Raw genomic sequence first — 16695 nt, 5'->3', positions numbered from 1 at the left:
TAAAATTACGATGTTGATGTTTTATTTACTGAATGCAGTGTTGGATTGTAGCTCCACATCTAAAAAAGGCTTTGGAAATATAATGAATGACAGGGAAAGAACTGGCATCACACTTCGCATTGTGTACATGTAAAGTTGTACTTCTACATTTGTGAAGTATGATGCATGTTCATTTAATAGCCTCCATGTCAATGTTTTTTTTTTTTTCAACATGACTGTCTCAGATTAATTTACACTGCATAGTTCAAATTTATCAGGTATTTTATTTAAAAGGTCTGGACATGTTTGTCATTGTTTCATGTTTTCCATTTTCAGGTCAGTACTAGTATCTAGTTAAGGCATCAGCAACACTCAGGCTGTATTCAACTACTGTATTATGCAAATTCTATGTATCATATAAAGTAATTATTTTAATCTTGAAAGGTAAGAATTTATTTATACCTTTGCATGGTCTTTTTTGTGTTTGATCTATCACTTAAGACATATGGCCAGGATTGGAAAAATTACAGAAAACCTGAATTTTCAATACAGTGGGAAGTAGATCTACTCACATTTGTTGAATATGTGTTCAAACATTGGAACTCCACTGCATTATTCTACATACCTGCTTAAATATTTGTCAGATATGTACATTAAGCTATTGTCGGAGAAACTATTTAAAGATTTATTTTTTAGAAAATATTGTAAATGTATTAATATTTTTGGCAAGTATGTGCATACAATTTGTATTTGGAACATAAAGTTTTTGTTAGAGCCAAAACTACTCGAGTTCATACTTTACTAATCTGTAATAAGATGTTATTTTACATAATAAATTCAGGTTTTATTTTGGTCATGATGGTTCTGCTAAAGATGTCCTTCGTGTGCTACTGAAGTTGGTGTCACACATGTTCACAACTGCTGCGTATTTCTATAAATCCAGAAGCACAATGTTAATACTGATGCTTTGTATGAACAGATACAATGTGAATGCAACATGAATCGCTGTGGTTACAGGGTGGGCTACTAGTTGGTTTCAGTACCACGGACAGCAGCTTTCAGCAACACCCCTCCTTCTTCCTCTTGATGCCCAAATGTTTTTTCTCTTCCAATGATGAACAACTAAAACTTGAAACCAGCACCCCCTGCTGGAGAACAGAGTGATTTTTTTTTAAGAGGAGTTCACCACTTTAACCCATAAAGACCCACACATTCACCTCTGACCATAGTCGTCTACTGATCTATAATGTTTAATACCTGTTGATCCATTAATCCTATCAATACATGTAAATAATTGGTGTAAAATGCAGTTTGTCATCTTTTCATAGTCATTAGATATGACGCATTTGGACATTCAGAGGCTCCATATTGAACATAGATATGCTGTCATCTTCTACAACATTGATTCATCAGTAAAACCCATGGAGTTTAACAATGGACAATAGATGGAAACACTAGGTTTATGTTCAATTAATGATATATTTTACTGAAACAGTCACTTTTTCTTCAGTTTTCTCAGTTTTTGATATAATACCCCTCAACTTTAATCTGAGCTTTTGTGAACTTCTACATGATCAGTGAATTAAATGTAGGAAAACACCTGATTTTCACTGGGAAAAAATGCAAAATAACAAAGATAATATTACAATAAATGGTAATAAATCAATTAAGAAAGGTTAAATGTAGAGAAGAATTCATTTGGGAGCTGTCATAAAAGTAGCACTGGGTCTTTATGGGTTAAGGACATGTCTGGTCTCCTTAACCACCTTTAGAGGGATGAGAAGTCAAACTGAATTCAGGAATGGCAGGGAAATCCCCTTGGGTGGCCTTATCTCCTTCTCATATAACATATTTATTGTGCATAGTCACCACTAAATAAAAAATAAAGTAAATTTAAAAAAAATAAAAATACAAAAAGTCTTCAGATTTAACCTTAACAGCCACCTGACCAAAAGCATCCACTGATATAAAATATTTAGAAGCTTTTAACAATTAATCCTGCTAATGAGACCCATTTGGACATGGAAACACAATCATCTTCTGCAACATTAATTCACCAGGAAAACCCATGTAGTTTGACAAACAGCAAATGATGTAGATGCTTGTTTTTATGTCCAGATGATGACATATTTTGTTAAAAAAGTCACTTTCTCTTCAGTTTTCTCCATTTTCATATAATAACCTTTGGGATTACTCTGAGATTTTTTGAACAATATATTGTGGACAGTGAATCAAATATAGAAAAATACTTGATTTTCACAGAAAAAAGCAAAATGCAAAGTATAACATCATAATAAATGGCGATAACTCACTTGGGGAAGGTTCAATGTAGAAGAAAATGAATTTTGAAATCATCACAAAAACAGTTCTAGGTCTTCACGTATGGAAGCGATTAGCTACCATAATCTAAATTAAAATGCATTTTAAGAAACGCTTTTTCATTTTAAGAATATGGCTGCATTATTTGACTCATAAATAAAATTATTAATACATTTTCCAATCTGAATTTTCATTTTCTTATTCAAGACCGCTCATTCTTTGACTTAATTAAAAAGAAAAAAGAAAAACACATTTGAGATTTAATTTTCAAAACATGCCCCAGCAAATAGTTACCAAAATTCAATTTGAATTCACAGAGGTAAGTTAATTACACACAAAGAGCAGCAAGCAAAAAAAAAAAAAATAGATTCTATAATCTTTATTGTTATTGGTCAGTTAGGTACAGGAAAAACATTTTTTTGTCATATCCCATAGCTCATTGCAGGAGACCGATCAGTGATGACACAGACAGAGATCCAGACCCAGGTAAAACACTCACCAAATTGTATATAATGTTTAAAAAAAAATTAAAATGTGAAAATTTAACCTTTACGTGCAGGTGATGTTCTCACATGTCAGTTCATTTAAATACATATGAAAATATCATGCACATTTCAAGAAGGTAAAATACTGAAAACCATTAGAAAATCCGTCCACCTGAGTCTGGTGGTTTGTTTCTGTGTCCCGTCTCCATATAATCATGATTATTTCTGTTTGGACCATGATACTACAGCAACATTTTGAGGCAAGGCAGGAAAAAACATACAGCACGTAACCACCGTCTGCTCCCTGATTAAATAAAGAAAATAAATTAAAGTATAAAAAAAAGATAGTTTCAACTGCCTCAAAAGTGACCCAAGTATCATTTTCGTCAAATTAAGGGTGTTCACACAACAACACATGGGAAGTCAGCATGCTCACAGTAACTCACATACAGATATGAATGTCATTATAGAATATGTATCTGTCATCACAGCTTGGCAAAATTACACTTATACACAACAAATGCACAATAACACCTGGAACCATAATACCAGCCAGTGAGGAAAGACTCAAATATGTCTTTGTCCAGTCAGAAAAGCTTCTTGTAAAGTGGATGATCTCATCCCCTGGCAGGTTGTGGTGGAATCATCCAATAACAACAGCCTATAGATAAAGAATTTATGTTCAAACGACCCATAGACACTCATACTCAGCCAAACACACACACGTTGTCTCTTTCACACTTACTACATCTTGATAAACATCATGAGAAATGTGAGTCTCCTCTGAAAAAGTAAATGGATGGATGAATTAATGTGAGATAATCTGATCTACTTATGTGGCTATGTCGAGAGCAGTAAACCTGACAGTACAAAACACCATAACATCCTCAGTTGGCAATAATGTTGACATAGTTATATTAGGCTATATGTAATCATTGCTTGGCAGCATACAAAAATAAAAGGAGTTGCTCTGGTGCATATTTTGAATCATCTGCATTGGAGTTACGTACGTTGTCTCTATGCAAACGGAAGGAATTGTTTTCGGCACATTTCTTGAAAATGACTGAGACTTGCTCAGTTTTAAATATATATATGTATATATATACTATATATATATATTAGATTAGAGTGTAACTGTTTCTGACTTACTATTATACTACCATTAGCAGCTCCATATTGGTGTCGTTTGTTGGCTTGCTTTTTCATTAGCAAGCCTGCTAATGCATATTTGGAATCTGTTGTTACAAAACGGGAAAAGGATTTCTTACATGCTTGCTCCAGATAACTCCACACAACTTTAATTTGCGCAACAGATAAAAAAAAAAAAAAAAAAAAAAAAAAATCCCACCACTCTCAAAAATGTTCTTGCTGTTCTCAGTAGGACTTGCATTTCTCCTTTTTTTTTTTTTTTTTTTTTTTTAGCTCCAGCTGTCACTTGAAATAGGTTGGGATGTTTACAACAGGTTTGAACTAATTATCCAACCATAGGATCCAAACTAGCACAACAATCACAGGGTCATGTTCCATAAGTAAATGTTGGAAAAAAGGGCAGGCCTTGTATCACTAATATTGTCACCAATCTGAGAACCTTAGGACTAATTAATGTGGTTGAAGTAGTAAATACTGGTAATCTGTGATGTCGAAAACCTCCACTGATACACCTCCAGCTTCTGCATCAGAATTATAGCCAGCTATTGAAATTACCAAGAGGCCCAGGTGAGGGAAAAATGTGCATACCAAAGGAAAATTACACTTCATGGCTACACATGTGGCTAACCTAACTACTCTCAAAGCATTCTGTACAAAATCGGTGTATGTTTTAATTGGATCCACCATTGACAGGCCTTTTTCTAACAGTGGTCTACACAGCTTGGGGGGGGGGGGGGGTTTGCATTGTGATCTGCCAAGAACCTTTTGAGGATTTCAGAGTCATTGTCAAAAAAATACTCTAATTTACAATTTTCATGCCACCTCTTTCATAGGTCTGTGAAGTTATGATGAAGGTCTGCATCACTCTGGTCTTTTTTAATAAAGCCAGATTTCAGGATGATTTTTATGTGTTGTTAAAGTACATCCTTCTAAGTAGATTTTTACATTTTTCCACTGTGAGAAAAGGGTCTTGTAGGAGTTTGACATGTGTTTATGTTCTGTGTGAACATTTGTACAGCATCACTCTACCAAGTGACAGATCCTTAACAGCACTATTCAGTTTGTACTTAGCTTCCAGTCTGATCTTAATAACACTTCACATCCCAATGAAACAGATTTCAGGGCTTATAGGAACACTCTGCTACACTTGGCATGGTCTAGTTTTACATTGTCTTCCACTTCTTATGGTCAGATGAACAAAAGCAGATCTTAACTGACATTTTCTCTGTTATGGTGATGGAATATGTCTTGGAGAGTTTAACATGAGACATAATGTTAAAACATCACGATGCAATTACAGTGGTAGCCATTGCAAAGGTACCCTATCTTTGCATCTATACTATTAAAATCAGGGTTCTCTGATCACTTCCTCCCATGAGGGATGGAAATAATATAGCACTAGTGCAGAAAGACAGTAGAAAGTGGGACCTGTGTAATGGCTATATTTGTAATTTGTAAATGTTGGCAGAAATCTGCAGAAATGCCAAGATCCACGTTTAGCACAGTGTAGCAGACCTTAGAAATGCATGATTTCAGCCAGGGCTGTGACAGCTCTGCTTCTATGGCCAAAGTCCTAGTAAAGATACAGTATCTGAACAAGATAAGGAGGAAAGGACAGAAGGAAGAGGAAAGAGACAGAAAGAAGGAAATTGGAATGGCGTCCTGTCCTTTTTCACAGCCTCTGGGTAAAGTTTTCAGGGAATACCCCTTTAACTGCATTTTCTTTGTTTTGCTGCCAGTCATCCTGCTTTATTCCCATCAGCCAGCCATCATCCTGCAAACAAATACATACAAATAACATTATTATTTCAGCGTCGAATGCAGTGTGTGGTGCATACAGTATTTAGCTGTGTGTACCTGTTCTTCTGGGTTGTCAAAGGTGAGTACGAGCACCACATCACCAGCCTTCATCTCCAGTTCGTCTGTGTCATTTGCAGCATAATCATGCATCACCTGGACCTGTTTCACATACACAACTCTGTCATTAAATTCATATAATTGGGTCTAGCGAATAGTCTCTGCTATTTATATTTTTCTGCTACCTCTCTTCTGATTCACATCTTACTTTGAACAAGAAGCCAGGGGGCATTTCTGCAGGCTCTGGTGCTACTTCTGTCGACTCTGCTGCTACTGCGGGTGGTGTCTGGGAAACAAAGACGGTGTGCAACATGCATAAACCAAGAAGTACACGTTTTCAGAACTCAAATCAGCACAGAAGTTGAGCTGTTTCTGCCATTAAAAAGAGAGCTTCTACTTACAGTTACTTCCTCTGTTGCTGTTTCAACAGGTGAGGCTGCAGAAGCTGCTGCTGACTCACTCTGTGAGCACAGGAATAAAAAGAAAATATATAGATTGGTTAGTCAATGAGCCAAAACAGAGACTGAAATAAGGTAGGGGGGGAGGAGAAAGAAGAACAGACAGATCAGACAAAGACAGACCAAAACACAAGTAGCACTGTGACAGCCTACACAGCAAACACATAGTTAATGCAGCCATGTTGAAAAGTTAGAGTTAATATTTTTGAACAGCTGCTCTAAAATAAAGCTTTTGCACAGCTTACTACAGTGTGTATATGCTGCTGTGATTAGCAGTGACTATCTTGCATTAATTCTGTACACTGAGAAGCAGATGTCTATACTCTTCTCCTTCCTTCATCAAGTAATTTCTTTCTGCGTCACAGTTGATGCATCCATGCAGCTGGTCCAGATGCATCCTAAATATTCTCTGTCAACATTTCACCACCTTTCCTCATTATCTATCTTGGCACCACTGCTTTTTTCCCACACCCCATGCCCAAAACCTCCTTCTCAAGAGTCAATGCATCCACCAATTTCATCCGAATGCATCTCTCCATTTTCCCTCCTTGGTTACCTGACCCTCTTCATTTTCCAACGGAGCAGCAGCTGGGGCGGCTTCCTCTTCTTCAGTTGTCTCAGCCGGAGCCTCAGCCTCAGCCTCAGCCTCAGCCTCAGCTTCAGCCTCGGCTTCAGCCTCGGCCGCAGGTGTTTCATCCTCTGCGGCCGGCACTTCTCTGACTGGCTGACTCCCATCGTCGCCCCAGCCCTCCTGGGCTTCAGTAACGTTGTCATAATGAGCTGGCTGGTTATCATCAGCCTCCCATCCCTCCTGAGCCGCAGCTACAGGGTCATAGCGAACCGGTTGGGTTCCATCATCCCCCCAGCCCTCTGTGGCAGCAGCTATGGGATCATAGCGAACCGGTTGGGTTCCATCATCTCCCCAGCCCTCTGTGGCAGCTGCTATTGGGTCATAGCGCTCAGGGGTCTCTTCATGGGCAGCACTGTCCTCAGGCTGAGGGTCAGGGGTCAGATTTCAAGGAGTCAGAGATCATAGATAAGTTTGGAAGTACATGAATGAAGAAGTTTATCAAAGTTTAAGGGGATGTCAGTTAAATAAAAGGGGGATTTAAGGGCAGATCGATAGTTAAGGTTTTAAACAGAACAGGGTTGAGAATTAAATAAAATTCATAAGATGCAGGAATAGGAAACTGATGATAGTATTAAATCAAACTGAAAGGTTCCGTAGGGTCTCAATCAGGGTGGTAGGGAATATAGAAATCCAAACTTCCCATGTGATTTTGCATGTTTTAGTACATAAACTAAATGCACTCTACTCTCTACTTTATAATTCATTTTCTTAGTTTAATTATTAAATTGCAGGGACATAAAATGCCGTGATCTTTTGATATTACACGTCTAAAAATGTTTCATAGACATTTCCTTAAACTCATATTAGTGCATGATGTCACAGCTATGATAATGTGAACAGGTTGTAGGGTTCATTTATAAAAGGATTAGTAAAACTAAACCATGCAAAACCCATGAGGCTGGTATTTTAAGAGATATTTATGGGGATGAAGGTCTTAGGATTGGGGATTTGGCAGCAGTCATACAATAAATGATTTAATTTTCCCTTTTTAAAGGGATGACTGGTTGCTATGTATAAATAGCAGCAGGGCTAGAAAAGATGTCATGGACACCGATGGAAAGAGGTCCTTAGTAGATGTCAGCAAATCATCAACATCATCATCATCATCATGATCACCATCATCATCAATGATGCAGAAGGAAAAACCTTTACAGAGAAGGTTCCAATGAAATCAAAAGACAGATGAAGATAAGGAAAAGTGGCAGGAGAAAGCGGAAAAGTAAAAAAATCATCATCCCATCAGAAGATAGATGTCGGTTCTTCTGTGTGTGGTTGACAAGCACAGTTTAACTTCCCACGGCTATGTTCAGATGGAGAAAACGGAAGGGAGCTTTGTAAGAGGAGAAGTGTCATTCCTTTCTGCGCTACACTGCTTTGCCTAAGGCTGCTCTATCATACAGCAGAACTGCATGATTTTGGAGACACATCCCTCTTACAGTGATCAGAATGGTTAAAAAGGTTAGTTCATGGTCAGAATGCCAAGTTGCAAGCAAGGTTTTGTGAAGCTGCTCACTAGTTTTAATCAGTTTACCAGCCTCGTGTGAAGTAAAAAAAACAGCCCCACAGTAAAGAGACGTGGATTTCTCAGCCCCAGTGAGCAGCTTCACTCAGCAAAGAACGTAACTGTTCCCTGTGTGTCACATGTTCTGTTAGTGCGGAACATGTGATCATACAGGGATACAAGGGGAAACAGAAACAAAAGAGGTCAATTCAGCTACAAACATACAAAAGATTCCATTTAAACCTAAATTTGCACATCTGTACTTATAATATTTTTCTTAAAATCACTTATTATTTATCGATTTTGGATTTCCACCTGATTGCATGTTACCATAAAATGTCTGATACTGAATTGACTCAAGGTTCTTCCCAAGTTCTATTTTTGCTCTGCAACAGTTCCTTCAGTTTTGCATTGTTATTACACCAAGCACAGACAACGACAAGGCACAAACAGAACTGGGACAAACAAATAAACAAATGCATTTCTGAAAAAGCTTATTTACATACAGAAATGACCATTATTGAAGCCCATATCCAACATGTCATTTATTTGAATCATGAGAGAATGGGACTTCTATAATGGTGTCAGAAGTATAAATAATGGAAACTTAAGTGATGTTACTATGAACTGAAATTAAATTATGCTGATAAAGATGATGATCATAATGATAATTATAATATTTGTTCCTGTTATTCAGACAAAAGAACATGAGGATGATCTGCTTACCCATGAGTCCCAGTTTGCAGGCTGTGGAAGAAAGAAAACAACACAATGAGAAAAAACAGAAAATAAAAGTTCTTGGCCAGGTCTGTAGCATTCAATAAAACATTTCCAGTGCAGGTCCCATGCTCTAAATCTACAAGCCCATTGCATTAAACCAGAAGAACAAGAGTACAGGTCTGAAGTCACATGTTCAGGTTTATATTTGGTGTATTTTCAGTCACCTCCAGAGGGTAGTTAAAAGAACGGTACAAGGAAAAAAGGGATGTACAATCAATGTCTATTTAATTATCTAATGTAATGTTACTGTGAGCCTTAAAAGCTCATCGATTCATTTTTCTATTCACTTCTAACCATTAATAATATGAATCCCTCCTGTCAGATGAGTCTTTTGGAACACAGAGCAATATTTTACCTTAAAATCTTTGAACCGAGGAAAGTTACAATTGTTGGGCGATATTATAAAGGTCTAAAGGCAGATGCTTTCTTTAAGTCCACTGTAACAATTGTTGTCTGTACTGAAACAGTTTGAAATAGGATAGAATGTCAAGTCCTTTAGAGGATTCTTTTAACTCAGTACTGAAAGGGCCGGATCTACTAAGATCCTAATTTGCATGTACTAATTTGCGTGCGCAATCTAGAATTTTGCGTGTGGGGTTGAACCATGGTTTGCGTATGATTTACTAAGACTGCCTGTGCAAATGATAACAGGTGCAACGTTTTGGAGACCGGCCTATTTAACCCTTTCATGCACAGTGGTCACTACAGTGGACAGCTGTTCAAAGGTGTTCTCTTGTATATTCATGAATTTTGTTGTTTTAGTTCCATATCAGCCAACACAGCGGATACTTATACATCATCCCATACACTGACATTCATACAATTACTGTAACTTTGCTGTTCTAGATAAACCTGATCTGCAGTAACATGTTTGAGCATAAAAATTTGCGAACTGCTAAACAAAAAGTTGTTTTTTTTTTGCATATTATATCCATGCAAGTATGTTAAAATGAAAACATGAGAAAACATCAGATTGTCAGCATTTATTTCATCGTTTTCTCACAATATATCAGTCCAATCACTATAGTATATCACTCCATGAAAAATAGGATCATAAAAAATCATTCGCATAGTTTCTTTTTTTTTTTTGGTTGTTTGTTTGTTTGTTTTTGTTTTTTCATGCTTAAATGTCTAGAATAAAATCTTGGTTAAGGTTCTCATAATTCATGCATGAAAGGGTTAAATGAGGATTTTGCTTTTGCTACTGGCTGTTGTCATGGAGACAATATGCTGGAAAAACTGCTCTGGGTGTAAACACGCAGCAACCAGTAAATCTCAAAAACCACAATTAATTTCGGATAATGAACTACTGCCCCCAGTTTCGTTTTCTTTAAACCACCTTGGTACTATAAATCTCCAGGTATCTGGACAAAAAGCTGCGTGTTCTAGAGATTTTTTGACCAACGGTGGCTCTGGACTTCTCCATTTTAGGCTGCCTCGAGAGGGGGGTTGCGTAATTTAAATTAACTCACCAGTTACGTTTCGGATGGAAGGAGCAAACCAGGAGAAATGAAGAATTCACCAAAAAGAAGGGATTGAGGTTTTAAAAAGTTAACGCAAAGCTTGATTTATTGCTTCAGGCAAAAATAGAAAAAGTTACAAAAAAGAAAGAAGTCAGTTATCAATTAGTCTAGCATCAAACACACTATTCGTCTCTTCCCTTCGTCTCTCCCTTTTTTTTTTTTCTTTTTTATAGTCTTCAGTCACTCTTTGAAGACTTCCATATTTGGTACATGGTCTCAATGATTGGTCACAATTGTTGCTGGGTAAAAACACATCAGACATACGTCAAAACTCTCCACGTAGGTCAATTCCAGGGAAAAAAACATATTTGAAAGATCACCTGAGTTTAACAAGCGCCCTGGACACCTGTCAATATAGAAAAAGCGTTCTCTGCGTCCCGTTTCATCATTTTGTTGTCTTCTTCTAGCGACAATAACCGCAGCCGTGTGTGCACAATTATGCATCCAAACTGTTTGCACCTCCCTTTGAGATGTGTTAAAGCTATTCCTACCGATGTGGCATTTCTCACAGCACTTAGTAGAAGTTTGAACATGAACAACCCGCCTCTCTCCAAAGCCCCGCCCCCTTCCCGCTGCCTGAGCTCTGAGGCCCCTCCTCCTCTCTCCTCCTCTAATCTGATGCGCGATGAAAACAGAGGAGGAAGCAGAGGTGGAGGTCCAGTCCGTTTTGGCGTGTCCGCGGACCCCTCCCTCAGTAATCAGATGCATCATCCACCTGCCACGGGCCCGCGGCTCCTGTTCCATCAGTAGACCTGGTCTGTGCAGTACTGGGTCAGTGTCTTCACTGCAGTGCCCACGGGATGGGTGCGCGCACTGTGAACGCGCGGCCTCCGCGAATTTTCCGTGGACATTTGAAGTTTCATAGTCCATATAATTATCATCCTACATCATCTTACATGTGTGACACCATGTACATGTACCTGTATGAGTCCCACCGTCATAAAAGCTGAGCTTTATGCAGACCTGTTCAGTCCAGTACAGCTGACTTCCGGACTTTTATCCCCATCCTTCATTCATCAGACTCCCGTTTTTTCCCTTCAGTTGTCGTTTCTGTTCATAAATCTGTTTAATCCCTTCCACATGTGCATGTCAGTTCTATCCAAACACATCCTAGACAGGAGACTGTGGTCAGTGACAGGAGGAGCAGCGCGAATGAAGCGTCAGATTCAGAGGGACACATATCGGATGTGAGACGGTGATGATGGATCGGATGCTGGACGGCCGTAATGGATGATTGACAGGAGGCTCAGTCAGGTTCGGCCAATTATTTTATTCGGACCGACTAAAATGATTGGTCAGACTTTTATTAGAAATATATGAGAATTAAACATTTTTGAGTTTCAATACCTGGTGGATTTCTTTTACATTTTAGTTTGACACAAACTTATTAGGAGCATTTTAAGATGACAAAAGAAAAGTGTAAAAATGCCACATCATACGGTATAGCTTTAAATATAGACGCAGTTCCTATGAGCAAAATTGCTTTTGGGTTTGATAAATCACTAAATTAATATGTTTACATTTTCTCCTTCCAGTACATGCACAACTGTGTGTAAACGCCCCATATTGCATAGTCATTGTTGCAAACGTACTAACTGTATCCAGATGCACTATTTTGCACCTTTGGAAGGTGCAACCCTTAGTGCGCACTGTTAGTAAATCAGTTTGTACATTTTTTTTGCGTGTGCGATGAGTTTGCACACGTTTTTATACACGCAAACCTTTAGCAGATCTGGCCAAAAATGACTAAGAAAAATGTAGCTTATCCATCATTTTCAAGGCAAACATCCCTTTTCACATCATGTGACCAATATAGTGTATAATTCTTTTAATTAAATGATATTGTACACCTATAAAATGAGCATAAATCTGATCATATCACAAGTACATGTCATTTTGATTGTGATTAATTACAGTAACATCCGAGCAGCAACTTTACTGATACACCTGTGGTATTTGTTGTTGAGAATGTACATTTTACATCTTGCTTTGACAGTCCTAGATTAAAAAAAAAAAAAAATCTACTGAAAATATTGAAATAAGTGAAGTTACATGATCTAAACCTACTCAGTTTATCTAACCCTCCATTTAAATCCATATCTCTACCTCACACGGGTACACATAATGTAATTTCTTTATTTCTAACTACATTCTGCTGTACTTTTGTCCAGTTCAGAATAGAGAAAATTCAGAGCAGAGCAGGGAAAAGGTCTACGTTTCATGCCATGAGTGATCTGTGGATATAGTGCTGAAGCAGGAAGAAGTGGTCACTGAAAGCAAGTTTCTTTCTACAGATCATCATGCCATCATCCATCTCTCAGTTGATCAACTGCAAAGAAGCAGAGCAGGTCACACCTCAACATATGCCAAGCTTACCAAGTGATTTCATCTCGTATCCAGACTTATCAAGCTTATTTCAACATATTTAAAGTCAAATTACTGTACCAGAAAGTGCTTCATTGTTAACTGTAAGATATAAAGATAATCCATGCAATAGGTTTAGTTTGAATGGCTCATCATCATCATCATCATCATCATCATCATCATCATCTGACACTTCCCAACAATGTAGACTTAAATATTATGAAATGAACTTAGATCCCTTCTGAATAAAATATAAAATCTCTTGCAAAGCTTGGCATCTTTTGCGGTGTAAGTCTCTACAGTCTATATGTTCATGCCATGAATCATCCACCTGTGTGACCGTAGGGGCTTTGGCTGCTGCACTGAATGAGTCCAGGTCCATGTCCAATAGGCTGCTCACTGCAGGACTGTTAAACTGATAACAACAGGAACAGGGCGGCTCAGTGGCTAAAAGGGAACATTCAAGGGTAGGGGCAAAGGATAGAATAGAATAGAATAGAATAGAATAGAATAGAATAGAATAGAATAGAAAAGTGGAGTAGAGTAGAGTAGAGTAGAGTAAAATAGTGTAGAGAATAGAATAGAATAGAATAGAATAGAATAGAATAGAATAGAATAGAATAGAATAGAATAGAATAGAATAGGAGAGGAGAGGAGAGTAAAATAGTGTAGAGAATAGAATAGAATAGAATAAAGTAGAGTAAAATAGAGTAGAGCAGAGTAGAGTAGAATAGAGTAGAGTAGAAAATAGAATAGAATAGAATAGAATAGAATAGAATAGAATAGAATAGAATAGAAGAAAGTAGAGTAAAATAGAATAGAGTAGAGAATAGAATAGAGTAGAGTAAAATAGAATAGAATAGAATAGAATAGAATCCAGTCGAGTCCAGTCGAGTCCAGGCAAGTTGGATAGAATAGAGTAGAGTAGAGTGGAATAGAATAGAATAGAATAGAATAGAATAAAGTAGAGTAAAATAGAATAGAGAATAGAACAGAATAAAGTAGAGTAAAATAGAATAAAGTAGAGTAGAATAGAATAGAATAAAGTACAGTAGAGTAGAGTAAAATAGAATAGAGTAGAGAATAGAATAGAATAAAGTAGAGTAGAGTAAAATAGAATAGAATAGAATAGAATAGAATCCAGTCAAGTCCAGGCAAGTTGGATAGAATAGAGTAGAGTAGAGTAGAGTGGAATAGAATAGAATAGAATAGAATAGAATAGAATAGAATAGAATAGAATAGAATAGAATAGAATAGAATAGAATAGAATAGAATAGAGTCCAGTCCAGTCAAGTTGGATAGAATAGAGTAGAGTAGAGTGGAATAGAATAGAATAGAATAGAATAGAATAGAATAGAATAGAATAGAATAGAATAGAATAGAATCCAGTCAAGTCCAGGCAAGTTGGATAGAATAGAGTAGAGTAGAGTAGAGTGGAATAGAATAGAATAGAATAGAATAGAATAGAATAGAATAGAATAGAATAGAATCCAGTCCAGTCAAGTTGGATAGAATAGAATAGAATAGAATAGAATAGAATAGAATAGAATAGAATAGAATAGAATAGGAGGGCCAGGCCAGAGGAAACTACACCCAAGAGTAAAATGTTAAAGGGCTATTCCATGTGTTCATGACAGCAGCTGCTCACTGACCTCTGTTGGAGATGTGACGCTGATGTCAGGTGTAGCTGCAGCATCAAACAAGTTGATGATGTTCTCTGTTTTTAGCTCCTTTGATGGGGTCACCTTAGGTGGAGGAGGCACTGCTGGCTTTAGCTAGGACAGAGAAGGACATCTGCTAAAAACATTATACTCAAGATTAAACCCAAGTACTGTTCAAAACACATTTGTGCAGGAAAAAATGGGGTACAAAAGAAGAACTTTCACAGTAGGAACGGAGCGGGTGTAATTACTGACACTCATTCTATTATCTATGGAGAGCACAGCCTCACTGCTTAAGATGTTGATAATGCACTGGATTTTACTTGGATAGGTGTAACAATATCATTTTGAAGTATTTAGCTGTATACTATAGGCTTGGTGGTAATTTCTGTCAATGTTAATCCACTCTTTACCTCTACCCCCCCACGACTCTTCCATCGGGCACATAACCCCTGTAGTTATGATGTAAAAAAAAAAAAAAAGATGTCATCGTCTGCATGATCCTTGTATATCATGTTGATTGTTGTTTTTGTCTCCTTTTCTGTGCATTTTTAGATTAAAAAATAGCTAAAATCTATCTATCTATCTATCTATACTTTTTGAATAATCTAGGCCAGGGATGTCAAACACATTTCAGTTCAGGGGCCACATTAAGCCAAATTTGATCTGAAGTGGGCCGGACCACTGAAATATTAACCCTTTCATGCACAGTGGTCACTCCAGTGGACAGTTCTTCTCCAGCTGTTCTCTTGCATATTCATGGGTTTGGTTGTTTTAGTTCCATATCAGCCAACACAGTGGACGCTCATGCATCATCCCAAACACTGCAATTCATACAATTATTGGAACTTTGCTGCTCATGATAAACCTGATCTGCACTAACACGTTTTAGTGTAAATCAGTTGCTAATTGTTATTAGACTGTAATTAACAGTTTTCTGAAACAAAAAGTTTAGTTGTTTTTTTTTTTTTCTTTTTTTGCATATCCTTCTGAGACCCAGTAATGCATTTTGTACTCTGTAGGGGACAAAAGTTTGACAGTTTTACTTTAAAAATGCTGTGCATTACAAAGGACATTCCATTAAAAAATCAATCAATAAATACAAATTATTTTAAAAATGAATCTGAAAAAACTGTTGCATTATGCAGTTTCCAATCAAGACAATTTTTTAATGTAAAAAAGCTAAAACTGTCAAATTCCTGGGTCTCAGGAGGATATTATCTCCATGAAATGAATAATAACTAATATTAGAGTATGATAAAATGTGAGAAAACATTAGCGATTTAGCAATTAGCGGCATTAAAAATGCTTTTATTTCATAGTTTTCACACAGTATATCACTTTCTGATGATGAGTTTTAAATACATGTTTCTTTGCTTCAAAAATTAAACACATGATGTCCAGCTGAGTGGACATTTTTGGAACTCCACGAAAAATAGGTTCATAAAAAAAAAAAAAAAAAAAATCATATGCATTGTTTTTTTCATGCCTGAAGAGGAATAAAAACACTCAAGAACAATTATTGACTAAGGTTCTCATAATTCATGCATGAAAGGGTTAACATAATTATATATAAATAATGTCAACTCCAAACTTTCCTCTATGTTTTAGAGCGAAAAAAGTAAAATTATCTGATGAAAATGTTTACATCTACCAACTATTCTTTAAAATATGGGTGTCAAACTCATGTTAGTTCAGGGGACAAATTCAGCCAAATTTGATCTGAAGTGGGTTGGACCAGCGAAAAAATAACCTAATAATATATAAATAATGTCAACTCCAAACTTCCCTTACATGATGAAAAAGTTTACATCTATAAACTGTTCTTTAAAACAATGTGAATAACATGAACACCCTAAAATTTGTTAAGTAAATAAGTGGAATTTTAACAATATTCTGCCTCAGTTTATCATTGACGTCATGTTCATTACAACTTACAGATCACAGTGGATCTACAAATACACTAAATATTCAGTGACAGGCAGAAT

The 16695-nt window shown here is 36.9% G+C and overlaps 1 protein-coding gene across 4 annotated transcripts in view; it reads right to left on the bottom strand.

Annotated features, from left to right (window-relative positions):
• Nucleotides 1–2662: 2662 nt before the first annotated feature.
• Nucleotides 2663–16695, bottom strand: part of bin1a (bridging integrator 1a) — a 30936-nt gene continuing 16903 nt past the window's right edge. For 2 of the 4 annotated variants that reach the window (XM_030123993.1, XM_030123994.1), the window contains 8 exons: nucleotides 14699–14821; nucleotides 13378–13461; nucleotides 9106–9126; nucleotides 6804–7241; nucleotides 6191–6250; nucleotides 5998–6075; nucleotides 5790–5891; nucleotides 2663–5706 (listed from right to left, as the gene is read on the bottom strand). In XM_030123993.1, the coding sequence (XP_029979853.1) occupies nucleotides 5605–5706; nucleotides 5790–5891; nucleotides 5998–6075; nucleotides 6191–6250; nucleotides 6804–7241; nucleotides 9106–9126; nucleotides 13378–13461; nucleotides 14699–14821 (1008 nt within the window). In that variant the 3' untranslated portion in view covers nucleotides 2663–5604. The remainder of the gene's footprint in view (nucleotides 5707–5789; nucleotides 5892–5997; nucleotides 6076–6190; nucleotides 6251–6803; nucleotides 7242–9105; nucleotides 9127–13377; nucleotides 13462–14698; nucleotides 14822–16695) is intronic. The other 2 variants (XM_030123996.1, XM_030123995.1) reach the window with 2 other exon arrangements.

The sequence above is a fragment of the Sphaeramia orbicularis genome, chromosome 21 (genome assembly GCF_902148855.1).
Source record: "Sphaeramia orbicularis chromosome 21, fSphaOr1.1, whole genome shotgun sequence".
NCBI classification, from domain to species: Eukaryota; Metazoa; Chordata; class Actinopteri; order Kurtiformes; family Apogonidae; genus Sphaeramia; species Sphaeramia orbicularis.
The sequence above is the reverse complement of the archived record's forward strand: the minus strand, read 5'-3'. Positions and strand labels throughout refer to the sequence as shown.